Here is a 25379-nt window from a genome sequence, read left to right on the forward strand (position 1 = left end):
GAACGTCGAGAGAAGACTAGACTGTTAGACTAGCCATTCATTGATTCATGAAACAACACCTGTGCCCCGTTGGCCGACCACAGGACAGCATTAGCTGGTAGCTCAATTGGTAGAACATCAGATTTGGAGAAATGAAAATTCAGAACCTTGAGTTCGAGTCGCTGCGGCCTGGGGAGCGTGAATACGTTTGCGGGAGTCGTCACTGACTGACGGGAAATGAACCTCCACGGTTCCTCGAGTCCGCCGCCTCACCCGGTCTGCAGCTAACCGTGCCGGCCTCGCCACGGCGTAAAACTGGTTTTCAAATCACAGCAGGTATCTGGCTGATATCTCGACATCAGGCATAGTCCCGCGATCGCAGGCTATCGGCGGCTCTAACAGAATCCTAACGGGACTGACCAGCAGCCGGAGCTAAATGGGTCGAGACGCGTCATCTCAATCCAAATACGAAACCGGATCGGTGTTGAAAGACCACTGCCGAAAGGACTCTATCAATCAGCGTGAAATTTATTAAACATTTTCTCAATGATCAATACGGTGTGGTGCATCAAAACTGATATGCAATGATGTTTGCTTTTTAACAAAAGGGGGTAGATCAAAGAATATCGACATTGAAATAAATAAATTACAACGGCAGCTGATTAAATATATGAATATGTAAATATCTATCAACAGATATGAAAATATATCGAAAATCAAGAAATCACAACCACTCAAGACAAACGAGCAAACAAAACTAATCTATATCCCCACAATCTGGGGTAATGTTGGTCCAGGCGCGCGCTGCCGCCGAGCCGATCTTGGAAGACAACAAACTACCAGGGACGACCTACAGTCGACACCTCGCTCCATTCTGTGGTCCACAATACTGCTACACACATGGGTGCGAGATATCCTCCCTCGCCCGTAACTTCGGCTCGAAAACAGCATCGGAACACTGCAAACTCGGAGCGAAAATTGCCAACCGAGACCGCCAACTCGGACCGAGAATCAGTGCGAGCATCGCCAGCTTTGGGTAGGGACTTATATGATAAACCACCCTTTTCGAGCTGCGCCGTTTCGCTCCTCAGTGGCCGTTTGCTCCGTTGGACACTCCGTTGGCGGTGGATACTCCGTTGGTGGCTCCGTTGGTGGCTCCGTTGGTCAGGCCGGCGCCGTTGGCCAGTTTGGAGGCGGGCAGCGCTCCGTTTGTGGCCGGGGAGTCACAGTCGTCCTGGTAGCCGCGCGGGTTCTGGGTCTGCCACCGCCACATGTCACGGCCTGGGGGAGGGGGAGGGGGCGTCAGGGAGGGTGCAGGGAGTCGGGTAACAGGTAAAGGGAACGAGCTGTTCTGGCTGGTGTAGCCAGTAGAAACACTGTAAGATACAGATATCTCTTGTATTTCGCCACAAAATCGAGACATATATAGTTTTACATACGAACTTAGTTATCTAGTATTGCACACATGTTGGCGAGAACATCGAATGTAATAAACGAATACATATGGTTTTTAATATACACATTGCCAATACAATTGTCCAAACAATACAGCAGTTTAAGCGAACGGAACGTTAAAAAGGGGGGCGCACAACTTAATCAAAGGCTTTAGCAATTTAGAGACTGGTAAAAGCGACACCTATGAGAAAAACTATAACTAGCGGTTCACAGCATCTAGCGGTGACCGGTGGAAGTAAACGCGCCTAGCGGTGACCGGCGGTACATGCAGGGGCTACATCACTCCCCCGCCCTAGTTAAACACCATAAAAAGAAGTTTGGCGGCGAGTACGCGACGAACGGCGGAGAGGGGGTGGCGAAGCAAGCGGCGGGTCCGGCGGCACGCGGCGAGCCGGGCGAGAGCCGCCGGGGGCACCTGAGCGGCTGGGTGCAGGCGATGCAGCAGGCGGGCGGTCCACCGAGCTGTCTGTCGCTGTAGTAGGCGTGTCGTTCACCAGGACGTCCGGTGCTGCAGGCGGCGTTGCGGCAGGCATGTTGTCCGTGAAGGCCGGTTTACACCGAGCCAGGGTGACGGTGTCGCGTCGCCCGAGACGGTCGATGGTGACGGTGTGCTGGTCGCGGGAAAGGACACGATAAGGACCGTCATAGACGTATTGGAAAGGAGAGCGATGCGAATCGCGTCGGATGAAGACGTGGGAGTAGGTTTGCATGTCTTGAGAGATGAAGATTTGGCGGGAGCCAGGACGAGGAGGAGTTGGACGGAGCTCCGACATGGCGGCACGGAGACGAGAGGCTAGGGAAGCCGGATCAGAAGAAGTGTCCGACGACATGGGGGAGAGGAAGTCACCAGGAAGTCGGAGACTGCAACCATAGACTAGGTCTGCAGCGGTGCATCCGAGATCCTCCTTGAGGGTCGTGCGCACTCCGAGTAGCACCAGAGGAAGTCGTTCCGACCAGGAGACGGCGTCGTCATCGGTCCGCAGAGCTGACTTCAGTTGGCGGTGGAAGCGCTCTACCATCCCGTTTGCTTCTGGGTGGTAGGCACAGGTCCGGATCCGAGAGGTGCCGAGAAGCTTGGAGACTTCTGTCCAGAGGCGGGACTCGAACTGGGATCCTCTGTCGGTGGTGATGAGTTCGGGTACTCCGAAGCGGGCGATCCAGCCGCTGACGAGATGCCGAGCCACCGTGACGGCGTCCATGGTGGGCAGAGGAATTGCCTCGGGCCATCGGGTGAAGCGGTCGACGACAGTCAGGAGATAGGAGTTGCCATGGGACGGAGGAAGTGGTCCGACAAGGTCGATGTGGATGTGCAGGAAGCGAGAGTCAGGTGGCTGGAAGCTACCCATGGGTGGCTTCGTGTGGCGCTGGATCTTGGCACGCTGACAGTGCTGACAGCTCCGGACGAAGGCACGGATGTCCGCGTTGATGTGGGGCCAGATGAACCTCGATGAGATGAGATGACGCGTAGCGTTGATGCCAGGATGAGACAAGTCGTGGAAGCTCTTGATGATGGAAGGGCGGAGTCTGGCTGGGACTACAGGTCTAGGTGTGGCCGTTGAGGTGTCGCACCAGAGACGTAGATGCGGATGATCAGGGACTGGGAAGTCACGGATGATCAGAGATGAGGATTGTTGCAGCTTCGGCAGGTCAGGATCGTTGGCTTGGTGTAGGGCGATGTCGGCCAAGCTCAGAAGGCCGGGTGAAGGTGTAGCTGCGGCAGAAGCTGGCGCAGACACTGAGCTGATCCGTGAGATGGCGTCAGCTACCGGGTTGAGGTGTCCAGGAACATGTCCGATCTTGCTGGTGTGCTGCAGAATCAGGTCCATGTGACGTTGTTCACGGAGAGAATGGTTGGCGTTGCCGTTGGCCTTGAGAGCAAAGACGAGCGGCTTGTGGTCCGTGAGGATCTCGAAGTCGCGTCCTTCCAGATAGGGCAGGAAATGTCGCACGGCGAGGTACATGGCGAGCAATTCCCGTCCAAAGGTGCTGTAGCGGCGTTGGGTGGGCGTGAACTTGCGCGAGAAGAAGGCGAGAGGCTGAAGAGAACCACCAACTCGCTGGTGGAGCACGGCGCCGGCTGCCGTGCTGCTGGCGTCAGTGCTGAGGCTCAGAGCTGCATCTTTGACGGGATGAGCGAGCTGGGTGACGTCAGCGAGGGCGGCTTTGGCTGCAGAGAAGGCGGCGTCTGCCTCTGGGGTCCACGTGACTGAAGCAGCTCGGTCGTCTGCGGCAGTCAGGCCGTGGAGAGGTGCCAGAAGAGCAGCAGCGTGTGGGGTGAAGCGGTGATAGAAGTTGATCATCCCCAGGAACTTCTTGAGGCTCTTCTTTGACTCTGGACGGTCGAAGTTCTTGATCGCGCTGACTCGATCGTCGAGAGGAGTGATGCCCCCGCTGGAGATCTGGTGGCCGAGGTAGGAGATGCTTTCCATGCCGAAGGCGCACTTCGATGGGTTGAGGAGCACACCGTTGCGGGAAAGACGGCTGAAGACCTCTCGGAGGTGTGACAGGTGTTCCGAGATGCTGCTGCTGGCGATGAGGATGTCGTCCACATAGACGAAGGCGAAGTCTAGGCCACGGAGGATGTGATCCATGAACCTTTGGAAGGTCTGAGCGCAGTTCCGGAGACCGTACGGCATACGGAGGAACTCGAAGGCGCCGAAGGGCGTTGTGATCGCTGTCTTGGCGATGTCTTCTGGGGCCATCGGTATCTGGTTGAAGGCCCTGACGAGGTCGAGCCGAGAGTAGATCGATGTCCCAGCGAGGCAGGCAGTGAAGTCGTGAAGATGTGGTAGTGGGTACCGGTCAGGCACTGTGATGCGGTTCAGTGCACGGTAATCACCACAGGGTCTCCAATCTCCAGACGACTTGGGCACCATGTGCAGCGGTGATGCATACCGACTGCTGCTGGGTCGGATGACTCCGAGACTGAGGAGGCGCTGGAACTCTGCCTTGGCAGTGGCGAGTCGAGCTGGATCCAGACGGCGTGGGCGGCAGAAGACCGGAGGGCCGGTAGTCTCGATGTGATGTCGGACTGAGTGCTGTGGCTCCGGATGATGTGACGGCTGGGTGAGGCTGGGGAATTCTCGAAGGAGGGTAAGGAATGCTGGGTTGTCGGTTCCGACGACGGCTGTCAGTCCGGTGGATGGCACTGAAGAGTGGGAAGCAGGTGAAGACAACCTAGTTAGGTGGTCGATGAGACGGCCTCTCTTGGTGTCGACGAGGAGATCATACGAGGAGAGGAAGTCGGCTCCTAGGAGAGGATGAGAGACGTCCGCGATGATGAAGATCCAGTTGAAATCTCTTCTGAGGCCGAGAGAAAGCGTGAGCATGCGCTGACCATAGGTCTGGATGCTGCTGTTGTTGGCTGCTTGCAGATCCAGTCCGTTGGTTCCGCGAGCACGATCGGTGGGTGTCGCTGGAAGAACACTGTACTCAGCTCCAGTGTCGATGAGGAAGGTGATGCCAGTGTTGTTGTCCTTGAGTCTCAGAAGGCCGCTGGCTGGAGGGACGTCAGGGTTGAGCAGGGCAGGTGCAGACGTCTGTGTCACCTGTCCTACTGCTGGTTTCCCGAGGTCTGAGTTGCGGTTGCAGACCACGAGCACGGTGACTGACATGAGCGCGCGTTGGTACCGAACTTGTGGTGGTACCAGCAGAAGGAAGCACCAGCGCCGGTAGACGTGTTGGTTGCAGGGCTGGGTGACCGGGCAGCAGCAGACAGGTCGCGTGGTGGACGGTGGCGAGCGCGGCCGGGGGCACGGGATGCAGACCTCTCTCGGCGGCGCGTCTCGTCCACCAGGGTGGCGACTGATGTTGTGAGGGCCGTGATACCAGTCAGCAGCTGGCTCATCAGGTCTTGGAGGTGGAAGGGTCCTGCAGGAGCAGCAGGTGAGGCTGCAGCAGGCGCAGAAGTCGATACCGCGGCGAGAAGGCCTGAGGTAGGTGCAGCGACGTCCGACTGCTGCGGAAGCTCCAGGAGTCGGTCGGCAGTGCTAGCGATGGTCGCAAGGTCCGTCCCAGGCGGCAGGCACTGGAGGAAGGGCTGAGTCCGAGGCGGAAGTGCATTGAGGAAGATCTGGCGGATGAGCGGGGAATCTTGTGAGCCTTCAGCTTCAGCAAGGTCCAGGAGATGCCGAAGGAATTGGGAAGGACGTCTGTCGCCGAGTTGTTGGCCAGAGAGCAGGCGGCGAAGACGCTGTTCGACTGATTTGCCGAACCGCTGACGGATGGCGTCGGAAAGGATGGTGTAAGGTCGGTCTGGAGGAGGGTTGCGGAGGATGTCAGTGAAGTCGCGCAGGAGGTGGCCAGGAAGGAGAGTAGCGGCGATCCGGAAGCGGCTGAGCTCATCGTCCACAGCTGCCTGAGAGAAGAAGAGGTCGAGCTGGACGAGCCAGATCACGGGGTCCTCCTCGAAGAAGCGCGGCGGCGCGACGTGGCTGCGTGGCGCGGTCGCCACGCGGAGGTAGTCCGGTTGGGCGGCAGCGGCAGCAGCAGCAGCAGCGGCATGCGAGGCGGCGGCGGCGGCTGCACCGGCGCCGGCGGCTGCACCGGCTCCGGCGGCTGCACCGGCGCCGGCAGGCTGGGTCTTCTGGTCCATGGCTGCCGAGAGCAATGGTCGGGAAGATCGGTGGCGGCGACGGCGATCCGGCGATCGGCAGGTGCTGCGGTGCAGCTGCAGAGGTAGCCGTTCGGTAAGATGAGCCGATGAAGTAGCTGGTCCGTAGTGCAGCAGTAGTAGTCGGCGTTGTCCAGTTCCACACAGCACAATAGAAGGATCCTCGTGGAGACACACCATCCGCCACTTCCTTCCTACACAAAGAGAGCTGGAGGAGATAGCTCAGGGTGCAGGCCAGTGTCGGTGTGTCTGGGAACACGAGGGGATAGCGATCCCATGGTGCGTAGAACGCGGGGTCACCAATCTGGCTGGTGTAGCCAGTAGAAACACTGTAAGATACAGATATCTCTTGTATTTCGCCACAAAATCGAGACATATATAGTTTTACATACGAACTTAGTTATCTAGTATTGCACACATGTTGGCGAGAACATCGAATGTAATAAACGAATACATATGGTTTTTAATATACACATTGCCAATACAATTGTCCAAACAATACAGCAGTTTAAGCGAACGGAACGTTAAAAAGGGGGGCGCACAACTTAATCAAAGGCTTTAGCAATTTAGAGACTGGTAAAAGCGACACCTATGAGAAAAACTATAACTAGCGGTTCACAGCATCTAGCGGTGACCGGTGGAAGTAAACGCGCCTAGCGGTGACCGGCGGTACATGCAGGGGCTACACTGTGTCGGCGGGAGGGGTGAGCGGGGTCAATCACCTCAGCTGCTACCTGAGCTCGAACGTTGAACGCGGCGTCACGTGAAGTCGATAAATGACACAAAACGGTCACGTTCTACTCAATACGGAGACATGAAGCCTGAAAAGCCATATAAATACCTACCTGTTATGGTTGACCAGCGAGCATCATCGAATCGGTCATCGGCAATACGCTACCCATTGTCATGTCATAGCCCAGCCGTGCTGATATGATATAACATTGAACAGTCACAAACATAACGTGACGTGCAGTGCAATACGTGCGGTTGCTACTTGCTACAGTACACCAGTATAACGCCTTTTGGGGCGACTAACGGAGCGAGCGAGAGGGTGGGCCTTGCACGTGCGAAATTGCGAGGGGGTACCTCCAACTGACTTGTGCACGGCACCCTACTAACTGGTCTCTAGCGATGTGCCAAATTTGGGCACAATCGGCCCAGCCGTTCTCGAGATCTGGAAGCGGCACCCTGCACGTGCGCACGTGCAAAATGGGTCCCAACTGACTTGTGCACGGCACCCTACTAACCGGTCCCTAACCGTGTACCAAATTTGAGCGCAATCGGTCCAGCCGTTCTCGAGATCTGGAAACGACCCCTGCACGTGCGCACGTGCAGCAGCACCCCAACTCTGGCACATGTATATGCAGTGCCTAGTGGGTGCCTACCTACATGCCAACTTTCAGCGCAATCGGCCAAGTAGTTACCGAGATATTGCAACAATTACAAAAATGACACCTCTTCGTTTTGCACGTGGCACGTGCATAAGGGGTCACCCACATGCATCGGGAATAGTCCAATACTTGGTAGAAGGAATGAAGCTACCCTACAAAAATTACCGCGTGTAAATCGGTCAAGTGGTTGCTGAGATATAAGCCTCGCAAAAGCGTGACCACGGCCGGCCGGCCGGCCGCTCATACTCAGAAATTTCCGTTAATCTAATGCGTGGTTCACACCGGATCCGTAATGACCGTTACGTGCCGTAATGAATACGTCGGCGATTAAATAATATCTTGAAAGTGGAGGGCACAATGCAACGCGCATGCGTAGTTCAATTTTTTGGCGACGTAACGCCGTATTCGTTACGGATTCGGTGTGCACCGGGAATTGCCATGTTGAGCGCCGTCCTTCGAATCAAGTGCGCCAAAACTGTTTTGCTTATAAACAATCGAAAAATGGGCTAAAGCTAAGAGCTGTTTCTTAATATCGGTGCGTCATAATTTTTATTGGTTTTGCTCTCTTCTTTTTAAATTTATTCCTATCACTTTTGCATAGTGGTTTATAATTGTATGGAGGCATATCATTGTTAATTAACTACAATTGTGGGCATGATACTATAGAGAATCTTTTATCCTTTTTTGGCATAAACAAGAAAATATGCCCATGCTGGTCAACGCTGAAGTTCATTTTCTACACTCGTGAATCACTGCTATCCATGGGCAAGATCAACGTACGCATCGTACAGTTTGCTCAATTGGCTTGCGAAGAGGCGGTGCAGTGTCCGTCCAAGCATCAAGTCTAGCAGGGGCAATATGGGCAGCGAAGTTGACTCAGAACTGCATAAAAGACGTGGCACGAGAATCTATGTACCTATTGGAATTTATTTTGTGGACTTTGAACTTGACCTGTAACATACCCACATGATTAGGGCTAGGCTAGGCCTACGAAGGAAATTTTATCTTTAAATAAACGAGTGAAATGTAATTACGGAACATGAATTTCATGTACGTCACTCAAGAGATACAAAGTAGGTTGTGACATACTGAAGGCATACCTACATGAAATAATGCCTAAAAATCAGTCGGCGAGTTGATACGATTTTTTTTCAAGTAGGAAGGTCCGCACTTGCATGGGTGGAGCTTTTCCAGGAAAGTTGGTGGGGCAAAAAGTTGTCAAACCTACAATGTCCGATTGTTAAGTTAGATAAAATTCAACAATGAATCAATTCTTTTCATTACAGAGATAATATTTTGCATTACACAGACATTTCAAAGCTCCTCAATGCGAAAAACATAGGTATGCTAAGCAGTAAAGTCCTGCAAATCGGCTTAAGTTGGTGGGGCAAAACGCTTATTGGTGGGGCAAAATGGCAAGTTGGTGGGGCAGGCGCCCCACCAAGTGAATAGGAAGCTCCACCCCTGCGCACTTGCACACGAGCAGACCGCTACCCGCTACCCAGACCAGCCCAATCAATCGCAACATGTGAGAAGGGGTGGGCACGTGCGCATGTGCCGACCAATACTCTCGCTGACCTTTGCAATCTGCATACTTTATATGCGTGGTGTCATTCAGCATACCAAAGTCCCAATGTGAGCGCTATCGGCCCAGCCGATCCCGAGATATGAAAAAGGGGTGCGCACGTGCGCACGTGCCGATCAATACCTTTGCCGACTTGTGAATTCTACATATAAGCAATAAGCATGTTATCATTCAGCATACTTGATATAAGCACTTTCGGCCCAGCCGATCCCCAGATATGAAAAAGGGGTGCGCACGTGCGCACGTGCAGATCAATGCTTTTGCTGACCTGTGCAATCTGCAAATAAACTTGGTGTCATTCAGCATACTTAATATGAGCGCTATCGGCCCAGCCGATCCCAAGATGCCAAAAAGGGGTACGCACGCGCGCACGTGCAGACCAATGCCTTTGTCGATCTGTTCAATCTTCATATGTACATGGTGTCATTCAGCACACCAAATATGAACGCGATCGGCCCAGCCGATCCCCAGATATGAAAAAGGGGCACGCACGTGCGCACGTGCAGATCAATGCTTTTGTCAACCTGTGCAATTTGCATATAAACATGATGTCATTCAGCATACCAAATATGGGCGCGATTGGCACAGCCAATCCCGAGATGTTAAAAAGGGGTGCGCACGTGCGCACGCGCTGAGGCAATTCGAAATCGTCCTAAGGTCACGGGATGTGTAGTGTGCACCCAGCCAAAACAACAAACAAATATTGAACCGTTTCCATTCAGCCGTTCCCGAGTTATGGTATGACGAGCTCTTTTGGAACCTCTCTCGTCGCACGTGACACGTGCTGTAACAGGCACTAATGAGTGATATCAATAGCACAGTTCAGGGTAGAAAGGATGCAGCCCCTCCCCAAAGAAGACCGCTCATCAAACAGTCAAACCGTTTTGGAGATACATGTCGATAAAAGTCATTACGGCGGCCGGTCGAGCCGAAAAGTTCAATTTTCCCAACTTCTGTTACGTTCCGTAACGAGTACGGTGGACGCTGCCAGTTTACGGCGACTGGTTGCCACATTTCAACTTCGTCTACAAAAGTCACAATGCTTGGGGAATCTTGAGAAATCTCTAGCTCATTACGTCCGTAACGGTTACGGCGTCATTACGGATCCGGTGTGAACCACGCATAAGGAAAGACTACGCTCGCTTCGCTCGCTCCGTAATAATTGTTTCGCACGATGCCGCACACAGAAAGATAATGCATGAGCTATCTTGCCATATTATAAGTCCATGTGCGCATGATAACCCAAGGACCCACAAACGCGACGCATCAACCACAAGAAGGCACGACACTGACGATTCGTGACGCTACACATGCCCTGAATAGTGAATAGTCATCCTAGGCTGCTCGTGAGTCATCCCGCAACAATCTGACTGAAGGTGTGGATATATCTGGTGTACAGATACGGAAACCCTTATCCTAGTGTCACTGACAGACATTTCCTGCCATCAATGAACTTGGGCCAATTATTTAGAGAGTTGAGGGCTGGCATCTGGAGCTGGACACTGGTTCACTCATGTCTCACATTGGTCGACCTAAGTCAGCACTCGGCAGCTGCTGCATTTATTGTCCGCTGCATCCGTCCCATTGGAGTGGTCATAAACATCGACATAATCGAAGACCGCTATTCAGCGCCACTAACTAGTCGCCTCAGTGATCCTATCCGGCTTCCAATCTCTGCCCTAAACCTTGATCCCGCCACCGAAGCCCACACATCTTAAAACTCACCAACAGCTTTCCGTAAGCTAGCTTCTGGCTTCACAAAGCTGTAAGATGTTACATGCCGCCCTTCTCCCGTTCTTCCCACCAGATACTCTTCGCAACAAAACCAAACATTCGTCTTTTCGTCTCCAACTTTCACCTCCCTGCCCCACCCCACCACTACTCACACATATCCTCCAGAGTGCGTTTGGCCGTCCAGCCGAGCTCCTCTCTGGCCAGAGTGGCGTTGGCAAACATACTGACAATGTCTCCGGCGCGGCGCGGTCGGATGGCACACGGCACCGGCCGGCCGGTGACGCGCTCAAACATGGCCGCCAGCTGTTTGACGGAAACACCCTCGCCCGTGCCAAGGTTGTACGTCTGTAACATGGTGTGGAGCGTTACGAAGGAGTGGAGGGAGAGGAAAGGGACCAGGGGGCGGAAGCAGGCGTGAGGTGCGGGTGTGAGGGGTGGAAGGTAGCAGCAGGTGAGGAGGCGGTGAAGTGAAAAGGTGACGGCCTGGTGAGGTGGTTTGGAGGGGAGGATTGGTAGAGCAAGGCTGCAGAAATAATTCGGTTAGACGACGAAGAGCCCAAGCGAGGTTGGAAGTAGCCAGAAGCCAGAACCAAATCCAGATGCGGAGCAAGGGAAAGCCAGAACCCGAGAGCGTCATGCATCTACCACCAGACGGTCGACACCCACAGGCGGCGGAGGCGGCCCTGCCCGCTCTGACCTCCCCCTACTCACACATGTCGTCGATGTCGTAGCGGGGCGTCCAGCTGAGCTCGCGCTGGCCGCGGGAGCCGTCACACACGAGCGTCGGCACGTCACCATAGCGCCGCGGCGCCATCCGGTGGGGCACGCGCGTGCCCGTCACCCGCTCCCAGTGCGCGAGCAGCTCTAGGACGCTGAGCCCTCTGCCCAGGCCCAGGTTAAGCGGCTGCCGACAGAGGCGTCAGGCGGGTGCCAACGCGGCTCAGGCGGCGGCGCCGGCAACCAGGGCCGGGGAAAGGACCTCGGCCGCCGGGCAGCGAACCGCAGCGGGACAAGGCGGACACATCACCACCCGTATCGTACAAAGTTGGCTTATATGGCGAGCTAGCCGAATTATTCTAACCAGCAATTCAGTTTGAGCGTTGATTTACATATGACAGTCCGATATAACCATTCGAAGTTCTGCTAACATTCAATCGATAAACTACGAAGCAGATCAGCTAATTGATAATCCTCCGAGAAGACTTTGATAAAATTGAATTAGTTACATAACGAATATTCTTTTAAAAGTATCCGACACATATTAAATAAACATAAAACAGATTAAGTTCTGTCCCCATTTGAACAACTGAACAACGGTTCACGAATTATGATACATATGACATGCAGCAACCACCAAAAACCCGACCTCAGGGCCTTTACAGAGCTCAACTAAAACCTCACACCATCACCCACATTGTGATACAAAGACAGCAGCGAAACTATCGCTGTACATGAGAACTAAAACCAACACCGGTAAACGGTTAGTGCCAGAACCCCCGAGCGCCTGTCTTTGGAGTTGTTTGGGTCATCAGACACTATAACAGTACAACTAAGGACAACAACTACCTTCACCGGAGCAGCGGAGAAAGAGAAGCATCGACAGCCATTCAGATAGAACAGGAAAGTTGCCAGAATGCTCGTAAAAGCGAGGGAAGATGTTTTGTTGTAGGAAAATGGAATATGACGGTAGGTGACTCATCACACCAAGGCATGTTCAAAACAACGTTTATAAACGCTATATACCATTACCGTTAAAAAAGGATCAAATTTACTCACGCAAATCAATACTTATGTTTTTTCATGATGCATTAAATTAAAATAAGCAAATCCAATCAATCCGTTTTGAATGCATCACTACAAAACGAGACAAAGAACTCAAAAAGGCACTCAATGTGTCAGTCTAGTCACGAAAAAAGTCGAGACGAAATAAGTCAACCAACACAAGAAGTCAGAGAAAATAAGTCGTACGCAAAGTCTCAGTCACCAGTAGAAAAAAAAGACAGATCGAAAAATGAAGCAAGGGAAAGACGTAACTAAAAGAGTCAGTCAGTAAAAGCGAGGAGGGAATAAAATAAACTAAGACGTCATGTCTGAAGTCAGGCAAGTTCATTCCATCTCCAGGCATACCGTCCGTCACCTACCATCATGCAAACGTCACAGAGTCGACACACCGCCACAGTTTGGTCACGGGTCACCACCGTCACAGTTATTGGTCACGGCCACACGAAGTCACTGTCACTCACAGGTCACTGGTCAGGTCACAAGTCACAGGCCACGAGTGACATCTAATGTTACGTCACAGCCTAACGTCACTGTCTCAGGTCACCTAGTCACGCGACTGTCGCGTCCTGTCGCCTCACCTTGTACCGGAAGTGCTCCTGGCTGAGACGGCTAAGCGCGGCCACGTGACCCGACGCCAGGTCCATGATGTGGATGTAGTCTCGGACACCTGAGGTGATAGAGCGCGGAGGTGAGGGCTGTGAGAGGAGGCCGGTCCAAATGAGAGGACACGCGCAGCCTCGGACACCTGAGCGAGAGAAGACTCGCAGTCTCGGACGCCTGAGCGAGAGAAGACTCGTCCAAAAGAGAAGCATCTCTTGGCCAATAAGGCAAACAAATTTGGCGTTGAAACTACTCCGTCGAGATAGGTCGAGTTATCGGTTATCCCCTAGTGATAGGTCTGTTTGCAGCAATACCGTGATGACTGAATTGTTATCGTTGTCTTCAAACGGAGCGTTTCGAGTTATTCCCTCGCACCTGTGCCGTCCGGCGTGTTGTAGTCCCCGCCAAACACCTCCACGTGCGGCTTGTTTCCGAGCGCCACCTGGGCAATGTACGGCATCAGGTTGCTGAAGTTCTTGGTGGGGTCCTCGCCGATCCGGCCGGACGGGTGGGCGCCCACCGGGTTGAAGTACCGCAGAGAGATAATGTTCCACCTCTGCGAGGGAAACACAAGGGGTGGGTGTTAGATGAGCAGGGGAGGGGTAACGCAAGATTCTTCACGATAGGCTAACGGCCACTGGCTTGTGCCGGTAGTTGGAAATCGTGTTACACATGGCGTGCAGTCTGCACTCACGAAATCATTTTGGAATCGCGATGAAAAAAGTCCCAATGCAGTTTCAAACAAAGAGTGTGGGGTGAGTCGGGTGACCTCGAAATCAGTGTTGGGGGACCTCAAAAACTCATGAGACGCATTACGCAGTACGCAGTCAGTCACATATTTCACGAAACTATAGCAAAATATGACACACTAGACTCATGCGCGTCAGATGTAAATAAGCGGAACTGAGATACAAGGCCACCACAATCTCAGAGACTGTGAGACCGTGACACGGACCCAACAGCTGCAGCGGAAGTCTGTCCCGCCCGGACCGGCTATACAGATTGGACCGGCCAGAGCTGGTAATCGCTGAAATGGGCAGGAAGCTCACACTTCCGGTACAAAGCTGCGGCGCATCAAGTCACGACGGATGTCCAAACAACCACCAAATGACTCGTAGAACTTCCCTACCACATCCACAACCATGGCACTAACAACCAGGGGAGCCAGACCAGACTTTTGCGTCAGTGTCTCAGTAAATCAGCATACCCTTCTAGTGAGTAGTGGTCCCCACCCTTAGTGTCCCCTATTGTCCCTTGTCAGCCATGTTCTTCTTACATTTAGTAGCACTCCCAAACACCTCTCGTTGCGCGTCCTTTTGTAGTCAACCAGTCATTTTCAAACACGCATCACTCCCCTCCTTTCCTCCGGTACCTCTCTCCATCCCCCGTCCCCAGCATCCCTCCCGTCCCCTCACCGGCTCGGCGTGTGTGAGGTCCTTGAGCATCTCCTCGATGAGGTACTTGGTGCGGCCGTACACGTTGGTCACGTTGCCGGTCGGGTGATCCTCGGTAATGGGGAGGTGCTCCGGGTCTCCGTACACACAACACGACGAGGAGAACACCATCTGGTACACGTTGTGCTCCTTCATCACCTGTGGAGGAGAAGGGGGTTAGAACGGCTGGAGTGAGGGGCAGCGCAGAGGGTTTAAAGGAAGTGATGAGATACCCAGAACCTTAAAAGAACATTTTGCTTCCAGACATTTCATGCTGGTGCGCATTGGAGTAGAATCGTGAAAATTAACGTCACTTTCAATAACAGGAATAAGCAATGTTATCCAGATACACTCGGCGGATGTGCTTCGTCAATGGTTGACATCTATCGGTAAGAATCAATACGGAAGCGCCTTAAGTCACACCAGATATGTAGGCACGAATTACATCGAAAGCGGTAAGTAAACGACAAAAGAGCGGTCCCAGCTGTGAATGATTCTCATTTTTGGACCATCGCGCCGCGACATACCGCGAGAACGGCACAGGTGTTTGGCCGAGGTCGTATGGGAACAACAGGCCTCAGGGTTCCGGACTGGGCCACATGGGAACTCGAACATAAGCTACGACAGGGAACGGTGAAAAGGTCGCAGAAAGAGAATTTGAGTCATTTCAAATCGAGCGATTTTAGTAGATCTACGAAGCTTAAGTTTGACTGAAGTGTTGGAAGTGTTTGGCTGAGTCCAGAATGCCTTGCTTCCGTCATTGATAACTTACTTCGACCAGGTTGATGGTGCCGATGACGTTGTTCTTGTAGTACTTGAGCGGGAACTGCATAGACTCGCCGACGGCCTTGATGGCCGCGAAGTGGATCACGTAGTCGATGTGATGCTGTGGAGACGGGAAGGGAGGGGTAGGGGTTCAGCATACACGGAGCCAGCTAGCAGCGCGACAACGAACGTAACACTAAAGTGCCCCGTGAAAATTCGTCGACTATTGGTAAGTAGGCATTTCGTATCGTGAACACGGGGACGGGCGAGATAAGTTACACATGCAGAGTGAATCGCTGTCACCGTGTCTATATGCCGAGTTTGACATTGGCACTGTGTGACCGCCGCTGGTATTTCGACACCAGAACAGAGTTAACACACGTGTTGTGTGGTGACAGCCCCCCCTCCCCCCCCCCCCGATCGGTGGGTGTCACCAAATGGGCGTCGGTCAAGGCTACGGTACCCACACACCTCTACACGAGTGAGGCGAGTGATGTTGAATTCCTGTGTCTGACGGATAAAATGAGCCCCAGAGGAATGTATTGCGATTAAATAACACTAGTCAGCATTGATTCGTATGTACGAGGGGAGCAGAAGCCGAGCCTTGAATGAGATCCTACCAAGCCGAGACTGCAGTCTACACGTGGAGACCGCACGAACATTGGACAGTCTGCCCATGTTTCCCTGATAAGGCATGACAGCATGTCACCGGGGCGCTAATCCGACGGCTTAACGCGTCCGATCAGTGCCAATCGCACGACATTTTGTTTGCGGACCGCACAACGTGGACGCGCAACAATGAATGGCACCTTGAGGTTCGTACGGCTATCCTAAACTCAAGGTCCAGCTGCGAACCGAACACCTATTACAGCTAGCTTGTTTTGCGTGCTGTTGCTTTTTACTCTGGCAATTATCCTAATTTTTAGCACAAGTACGCAGAAAACGGTCCCACAGTCGGCTTTCGGTCGTTGCGTAAACTCGCCCACAATTGTTAGTTCAACAGCCGATGTTTTAATTGTCCCCGGGGGGCCGAGCGAGCCTCACTAATAGACTATCGGAATTCGGCCAAATGTCGACATAAGGCGGCATAAGGCGTCTGTGAGGCAATCGACCGAACGACGTTTGTCAGAAGGAAGAGGCAGTCGTCGCATTCTGAGATATCCGAGAATGCTGTTGAGGTACAAGGGGTCATTGGTCGACAGGTTATCCAGTTATGTAAAATTGCATAGAAGCAGCGAGATGGCATTGCGCACCTGGAGAACAAAGTCAGGTCACTGAGCTCTCACCCTGCTCCCGGTTACGGTCATCCGTGCCGGTACCGACTGCACTGGCGGCGGAGGGCAATCATTACAGCCCGCCCGGGGGTACTACCGCAGAAAAACACCGGCCACCGCGGTCCTGAATAAGGTACAGCGGTGGCACTGACCGGCCTGGCGGCCCACCGGGCGCCGGAGGGACGGGAATCCCGTACCTGCTCAGCCCTCAGCAGTGGTGACTGGTGAGGGACGAGCGGGGGGCGAGCCGATCAGGTGACTATCACGTGATCGCCGAGTGATCGAAGGCTGGTAGTGCTACCTAGCCGTGCTTCCCGTGCTACCAGCATTTCTGCTGGTTAGCGCTGATATTTCTCACCTCCTAACATGGAGATCGATCATGCTCAGAGGCCCTGAAGTTTACTCAGCAACGGTCGAGTTATCGCAAAGAAGCCGGTTTGGCCATTACCTCATGAATGAAATATGAGCTCCGAAACATTCAGAGGTGTTATTCACCCCACTGAATATGAACTGACTGATCTCGCCGCGGGCACCAGTTACCACGATGTCTCACTCTCAGCTTACCAAATATCTCACCGTCAAACATTCTAAACACCGTAAGAGGCTAAACTTTTCAAGGGCATCTGGTACCCAAATCGCCCCATGGCTGACCTTGAAAACTATCGCATTGGCAGCTTTACTACAGGGCGCATGTATGTAAATTGTGCATTGTGCGCATACAGGTGTTCTTATTCCACAAACAAGGTGTGGCTGCGCTGAGACGCATTCGGGAGACCGTAAACGGCCACCTAGCGTCCTCATGCCAACCGACCCAGAATCCCCTAACAAGCATCTAATTGGTACCTGAACTCGATACTTGAACGGTGCCTGGCCCAGTGTTCAGCTCTAACACCTTACTTTCGGCAGCCCCGGTGTTCGGCTCCCAGCATCTCATCAGCGTTTGAACGCTTCCAGCCATCCGTCCAGTTCCCAGCCCAGTGTCCCACTACCAACACCTGACCGGTCTCGGCGCGGCCCATGACGCGGCGCGGCTCACTGAGGTCACGAACGGTACACGTTCAATGGGCCGGCGTGTGCCTGGCGGACGGTTCAGGGTGGACCGGACCGGTCCACGCCGGGCCGGGCCGCCAGACGGCCAGACGCGTCCCCTGACACAGTTATGTCAGAAGGACGCAAAACCGTGTCGTCTCGACGCCTACAGAATACGGAAACCGGTTTCGAGGCACGTTTCGAGGCAATTGCCACTCGGGCCCAGAGGTGATTTCGTTCCGGACTCGCAGAATGAGGATCAGGTTTAGGGCGCAAGATGCGTGGGTAAGCGGTAGTGATGTCAATTACGGAAAATCGTGATACCGATACCAAACCAAATATCAAGAGGAACTGTGGGAAAATACCGAAAACGAACCGACCTTGGAATATCAGGGAAATACCAACTTTTTACCAAATTCACAGCCTCTTTTGCTTTAGCGAGGATTCACTATACCAACAAAATACCAAATGTGTTAGCCTCGAAATACCAAATACCAAGTTGGTATCGGTTTGGTATCGGTATACCAAAAAGTTGGTATCCAATTGACATCTCTAGTAAGCGGGAGGGTCTTGATATAAATACAATGTCGTCGTAACAAGTCAGAGCACTTCAGCTGCAATAGATAAAATGCAGCACATACATATGATACCAACCGATTACAGTTTGGCGGCAGGTAACCTATTGACGGTTCAAACAGCGAAATCAAATACGGGATACGGGAATGCGCGAATCACCAACGCCTCATTCAACAACCCCCGGTCGTCACGTGACAGACCCCAATCGAACCCTGACCAAGATTCTATCAGCAGCCCAGCAGTCGATGGGAGCTCCAACTGTTCCGCCACACGGGACCGGCAGACTCCTGACACCTGCCCCGGGTATCTTTACGACCTGCGCCGCGTGTCGAAATCGCTATCACACTCCTCGCGAACCACCCCGCCCCGCCCCGGGGCATTTCGTCAGCGTCTCGGTCAGGCCCGGCCCGGTCTGGGTCAGGCGATGGTGGCTTCATCACCTGCCACTCCCCTCCGCTCGGGATAGTAACTGGGGCAGCGGACTGGCCCGTCCGACAGGGAACACCAGAGCCGCAGCCCCTCTGCTAGGTCGGGCGAGGGGCCCGCCGGTCGGTCTGCTGCGCTCTAAACAAAGCTATGTGGAGCCTGAGGTGCAAATGAAACACAACACCCCAACCCAGCACAGTAACCCGACCAGTGCAGGCGCCGGGCCGGCATGACGCCAAAACTACGCACGCAAAAACCAGGGGAACAAAGGGCGAGCTACGATCGTACCATGAGCCCAGGGTCACGGGGAGCGCGAGTGTTTTACAATCGGGGCGACCTTAGCGAGTCACACTGGGGTCAGATTATATCATCATCGTTTACAGGCCGCAATAAACAAGGCGTCATTCACAAAATGCCGCCTCAAGTAAAAAGATGTTCATTCTTCATGGCCCTAAGCATGAGTCTTCGAACAACTAACGCATGGCATCGTAAGATGGGAATACTTTCTACACAACACACCAGCTTCAGTGTCATGGTTACCTTTTGGCTGTGCCAAATAAGCATGCAAGCTCGTGATCTTGACCTATATCTGTCGCAATGGATGCTGAGCTGGCGCCTGACCTGCACCATTACTAGGTATAACTAACGGCAGGCTTTAACCTGACCACAGGTTGATGAAGACGCGGCACGTTCACATACCTTGCTGAAGATCTCGTCGACCCGGTTGATGTCGAGGAGGTCGCACTGGTAGAAGGTCAGCTTCTTGCCCGTGATCTCCTCCACGCGCTTGAGGGAGGGCGCCTCTCCCGAGTCGGTGTGCCTGGGGGGAGGGGGGGGGGGGGTTGGGGTCAGACAGGTGGTTACAGTCCCGGTGACGTCACCGCCACCACCTGGAGACTGACTTCATCGGCAGGTGTTCGCGGAGACAGCCGGGATGACGTCATGGTAGAATCCACGCGATAGCGCGACCCTCCCGGACCGATGAGGATTCCTTGAAGAACGGGCGATGGAAACGGGCAACAGGGTGGCTTATGTTTCCATGACACGAGTCGAAAAATAGCGATGCAATACATTCAGACATAAATTCAATTCAAATATCGTTTGCTTAAAAGTTGCAAGCCCTATCCAGTGACCTATCCAGTGATCGTGTTCAAACCCACTCCACCTCGAGATAGTAAAAATTATCCAGAGTTATAATCAGTGATCGTGTTCTAGCCCACCTGGGGTTGGCGAAAGATTATGCAGCATTAGCCCGTGAACATATACTAACCCACCTGGAGTTGGCGAAGTTGTCGATGGCGATGACATCATATCCGGCGTTGAGCAGCTCGACGCAGCAGTGGGAGCCGATGTAGCCTGCTCCGCCGGTCACAAACACGCACTTCTTGTCCGACATCGCTGCTGTGGTGATGATGTGAACTGCTGACCTGGTGATGACGAACGGAAATTGGGTTAGTTGGGGTGCATAATAAAATTCACAAACATATACGAATAAAGGCATGGGTTGTATGAAAAAGAGACGCTGACGCTTCATCGAAAGCCTGAGCTTTCCTAGAGCTAAAGTTATAAGTTATTTGGTATCACACTTTCCGACGTATAAGTTAACTTTTCTATGTATAAGAAGTAAAAGCGCATTTTTTCACAAAATAAGCCTATTTTGCTCATATTGCACCCTCAACAGCAAGCGGAACTCCTTCGAACTCAGTCTGGGTCACACTGCCGTTTCAACGTGATATGCAAATGCTGAAATTAGCATTCATGCAATGCAACACAACATATTGATTGTTGGTCTTCCAACCAAAGCAGCACGACAATCAGGTACAGTGAGGATGTATCGTCCCTAGCACGTCCTGTATTCGTGCACGGAGCTGATTTTTTAATGTGACAAACCCGTTCACAGTTCAGTCAGTCTGGCAACATAGTAACAATGTTTTCTTTTTTAACCTTATGGTAGTCTTTTAAACTAGCTTGACGATAAAAGGGAACATGTCAGAGCATCAAATATGGAAGCGGCGAGAAGTTCGTAGGATACTTTTGGCCAAGATTCCTTTACTACTCCTTTTGGCTACTTGACTTCTTCATCCAGGTTGATTCCCTTTTTCACCTCCATTGTCTCCCTCCCCCTTCAAACGTTCATCAAGTCGTGAAATCTTCCCCAGCCCCCAGTTGTTTTTCCCCTCCCGATCACCAACACACCTGCCATTCACGGCACCTACCCATAAACGACACACCCGAGGCATCTCTATGGAACAAAGACCATGCCAGGTCGTCCATCTGAGGGGGAGGGGAGGGGAGGGGAGGGGAGGGGAGGGGACCCGTCCGTGACCGACCGTGAACCTGTCCGGTCACCTACCGGAGTGTTCAGACTCTGCTAACCACTGAACAGGTACCGGCCAGACGCGGCCAATCAGAGCTGGCGCCGCGCTAAAAGCCGAGGAATGCGAGCGTCTCCGGCGTGCCCTGGGGCAGAACGGCTGCGCCCGTGGGAGATGAGGGCAGTGGCAAGGTCACCGCGGCGATTTAACTGGTCAAGGGTGGATGTCCGGTGTCCACGGGATGTGGGGAAGATATGGGATTTGGGGAAGATTAAGTCAGTTTCGTCAACTTGTGACGAAACAAGTTCATCAAAATGGTCCATTAATTGGGAAAAACAAATGGCTTGGGTTGTCTCGGGCCCTCCAGTGAATACAACCGAATGAGGCCGAGAATTTGACCGCTATTATGCTAAGAACTGGAAAGATCTGCGCAGTAGACTTCACAAATGTCACAACAGTGACCACTATCCAGCCTTTTTCAACACCGTCACATATAAAGGCACTCCATTCCGGCAGTTGATTACACTCTGGAGAATTCACATTTCAATCGTTCCTGGTCAAATGTCAGGGACCAGCCATACCAGGCTCCTCAGTCCATACGGCCTGCGGGCCTTCCAATGACCTCAACCGTGAGACCGCACCGGAGCCGTGCGAAACGGGACCGGTTCTGCGCCTCTACCGATCCGAACACCGCTGATCAGACACCACCAGTCATCTTCCCACCGCCCGCCTCGGAGGATCCACTCCAGCCGCCGCGGGAGGGGTCACCGCGGCCGGCGCCGGCCAAGTTCATTGCCACGAGGAGCCGCCGACTTCCGGGCGGTGCCGCCGCGCCAGTGCCGCTGCACGTGCAGGTTCTGAAGGTCACCGGCGGACGCGGACGGGTTTCGTCACAGGTTGACCGGCCTGCCTCGGCAGCCGGACTGCCGCTCTGAGCGTGTGACTGACTCGGGTGGGTCTGAGTTCCGAGCGACGTGAGTCATTGATTCGGATGGACTCGCGGACCCCTGTGTCTGGAGGGGTTAGAGGAAGGTGGGGTCAGACGAAAGGTAACGAGCTCTGAGAATGCAGGGCAGGTAGGGCGAGGGATGGAAGGGGAATGCGGCCTCGAATAGACAAACGCTTGACACACAGGATGGTAACAATGGATGATGACGAATAGCATGGGGTAATCGGAGAGGCAGCACACAAGACATGTGAAATGTGATCAGAGCAAAACTGTAAAATAGCAGGGAGGGGTCTTGAGCTTAGAACCTGGGAACGAGCTGTACCACGACCGACAAGTGGCAGGTTAGTAGGACATTCTAAAATAACTCAAAACGGCTAGTGCACGAGCGTTCATTCACGAAGCCATAAAACTCCTTAGGAAACAACACAGGATAAACGGGATTATTCCTATTTAAAAACTATGAGGCCCAAAGGAAGGATTATCTGAGGTGTTAACTTCGAGCCGCTGCTACGATTCACGAATGCAGCATACCTAAATATTTGCGGTCACGACGGCCGAAGGCGACTGCAGAGCCAAACAATACATTCAGGAGACGGCATAATCTGGTTAGGATTATGCTCATGAGCGGACTAAGTCTAAGCCTTTCAGCTAGGAATACGGCTTGGACCACGTCTTTCACGGCTTGCATGAATACGGTTTAAAAGAACCGTTTAGCTGCCCTTGACTTTGGTGGCCAGAGGAAGGTAGGAGTTACTTCGACAGCCAGTTGCCGTTAGCGCTGTGGCCTTCCTTTGATTGTGTCCGTTCTGAGGTTCCGTCGACTCATTCGTCGCAGCCGACAGACGACAGGTGTTCCGTGTGTCGCTTCAACCCCACAGATCATCGACGGAAAGACCGGGATGACAGAACCGTCTCGCTGACATTACAGACTTGGCGAACAGCCAGCTGTTGACGGTATAATAGACTGGTATAGCCCTAGCCTCTAAGCATATGTACCAAGTCCCACAAGGGTTCTGGACAAGTCATGTGCCTGTTTGTTCTGCAGAGCCAGAAGACAGCGGACAATATTGACAATGCCTGAGGACAACAGACATCAGCCAACAAACCAGACAGTGTCTGAGCATGTCAGACAGGACAGACAATGCCTCAGGGCAGCAGACAGGATGACGTCGTGCCGTGCCAACCCCAATCTCATTCTCGGCGGCAACTGTGGCGGGTAACGAAGCCTCGACAGCGCCCAGTGGAGCGTACCCGCAGTGAAGGCGTGAGGACATCGTGAATCAACAAACAAGCCGCTGGCCAGTGCGAATAAACAAACAAGCCGGAGCGCCACGGATGACTGCCGAGCAGCTACCGTGCTGTTATACCAATACGGTCGCCTGGGACCCGGCGCTCGACAAGGTTGCTCGCAATCGAGTTGGGAAAACGGGACGGGAAACTGATAAAGTGCTTTGCATTTAGCCGAAAGCTAATGATGTTTCATGGCCGACAAACACGAACGACTCGACCTGAGCACATACGGTCGACTTCAAGGCGATCTTTTCAGGAAAGTCGCCCGGTAAGAGCTCGACGCTAGTCATGAAAAGCACAGCCCGCCATACTGCTCATAAAATTATCGCCGCAATTAGGAAAGCCGGATGTACGGATGCACGAACATGCAAAGCGAAACGGAGAAGGAATGGCTATGACATATGGGTGAATGCTGAAAGACAAGCTGTCCCACGCACAGAGTCCTGTCCCGACTTTCTAAAGCGGGAAGAAGTGTCCCGCCCGTGACCCAGTCTGGTGGCCATCCGAACGCAATCGAGTCCACGGTTCCGTTAGTTCAGCTGACACGCACAATGCGGTCAGCCGTCTTACCCTCATTACCGACACAAACTTTACAACCTGATCACAGTATCAGGTCCCAATCGACACCTCCAGTCACAGCTCACAAAATACGACACCTCGAAAGGCCAAACCGTCCTGGGTAATTCATAGCACGAGGACAGCCCCCACCGTCGCCCCGCCTCTCAGACTCACCTGACCTCGCGCCGTACCAAGCCAGACGACAGACAGACACCGACTGGCGACCGGCTGGGTTCGGCGGCGGCGGCTCACGGCGCAGACGTCACCCACCCTCCCGCAGCGCTCCGTGGGCCGTAAGGGCGATCACACCGCCCGTCGGCACGGCAATCTCGCCTCTAGCGGCTGACACGGTGGCAGGCGGTAGCGTCAGACGGTACGCTGTGCGGCCGGCCCATGGTGTGTTGCCATGAGTCCGAGCTCCGGGTACGGACGTACCCCATGGATCGCCCATGGATGCGTCGTTCTGGTACGAGTTCGGTGGCGAATGGCCTTGCCAAGGCCGGACGGGGCGAGGAGGGTCGGCAAGAGCAGAGTTCTGCTGATCGCGGTTCCAGGGAGCTGGAATGACAGAGAGGGAAGGCAAGGTTACTTCACTACCGGTGGGATGTTTAAAGCCATATCAGATCGTTTAAAGGGACCCTCCCACCTTCAAAAAAGTTTATGAATTGGCATGAAAGTGATGTCGCTCGGTTCAGAAAGAGCGAAAACAAATATCTACCAAATTTCACCGAAAAATATTCACCGGTTTTCAAGATATTAGACTTTTACTTTTGTTTACTTTTTTGGGATCTCCGCTGTTTCTAGCGATTTTATTTTAGAAGTGCGGCGTTTGCGGCAGATGTTGCGCGCAAATAGCATATACCATCGCGTGCTACAAAACGTTTTAGTCAAACATTTAAAAATCGTTAGATATTTGCGCTGACGTCACACATTCAGAGGGGTATTCCTAAGCATTAGCCCCTCTGAATCAAAATGCTGCAATTTTGAAATTCAATATTTCCGATTTAAGGCATTTCTCGATGTTGTGAGTGCCGAAACCGGTAATTGTGAGCCAGGGACCCCATTTTGGCTATCTCAACTCAAATCTAATGTTAAGGTGGGAGGGTCCCTTTAATGTTTGCAGATTATGATTAATAAGTCTAGGAATGTGTCGTTACTCGTTGTAGGAACTAGGATTTAGGAAGTTTCCACCTTCTATATCTATGACGAGTTAACATGATGGAGCCGGACTCAGAAGTCCGGAGAGATGGGTAGGACCATGAGCAGCAAGAGCACTCTTCCTAGGACACACAACCAAACACAAATTGGATCACAGGTCGCACCGTTCACAGGTCATAAGTCGGACCAATTAAGGGACACTGACCCGGGCCCAAATAATTACACGACTTTGTGGTGGCTCGTAAGCCAGAAGGGACACTGACCCAGATCCCTCAGCGGACAAGATTCCCTCAGTCTTCTCTGACAGTGGACACTGTCATGTCCGACAGAGGTGGGACAAATGTCCCGGATAGAGCTGCGCCCTGCGGACACATTCTGGTTCGGTAGCAGCGGACACGGTCCTACACCAGCCGGCAAAGTCCCGTCCTACCACATAAGTTCGGAGTGGCGAGAATCGTAACGCAGAGC

At 53.0% G+C, this 25379-nt stretch overlaps 1 protein-coding gene across 2 annotated transcripts; it reads right to left on the bottom strand.

Annotated features, from left to right (window-relative positions):
• Window positions 1-491: 491 nt before the first annotated feature.
• LOC122367420 (UDP-glucose 4-epimerase-like) lies at window positions 492-24306 on the bottom strand. Of its 2 annotated transcripts, none has more exons than XM_043340474.1 (9): window positions 23928-24306; window positions 19916-20068; window positions 19341-19461; window positions 15344-15457; window positions 14554-14730; window positions 13514-13694; window positions 13117-13205; window positions 11468-11660; window positions 492-1260 (listed from the first exon to the last, which is right to left on the bottom strand). In XM_043340474.1, the coding sequence occupies exons 2-9, from the start codon at window positions 20035-20037 to the stop codon at window positions 1067-1069; spliced, it is 1191 nt and encodes a 396-aa protein (XP_043196409.1). In that variant the 5' UTR covers window positions 20038-20068; window positions 23928-24306; the 3' UTR covers window positions 492-1066. The 2 variants fall into 2 exon arrangements, with proteins under 2 accessions (XP_043196409.1, XP_043196408.1); XM_043340473.1 differs by lacking the exon at window positions 11468-11660 and adding an exon at window positions 10909-11101 and having other exon boundaries at window positions 23928-24085.
• Window positions 24307-25379: the final 1073 nt, after the last annotated feature.

This window comes from Amphibalanus amphitrite, unplaced genomic scaffold (genome assembly GCF_019059575.1).
Source record: "Amphibalanus amphitrite isolate SeventyFive unplaced genomic scaffold, NRLGWU_Aamphi_draft 000869F_arrow, whole genome shotgun sequence".
NCBI classification, from domain to species: Eukaryota; Metazoa; Arthropoda; class Thecostraca; order Balanomorpha; family Balanidae; genus Amphibalanus; species Amphibalanus amphitrite.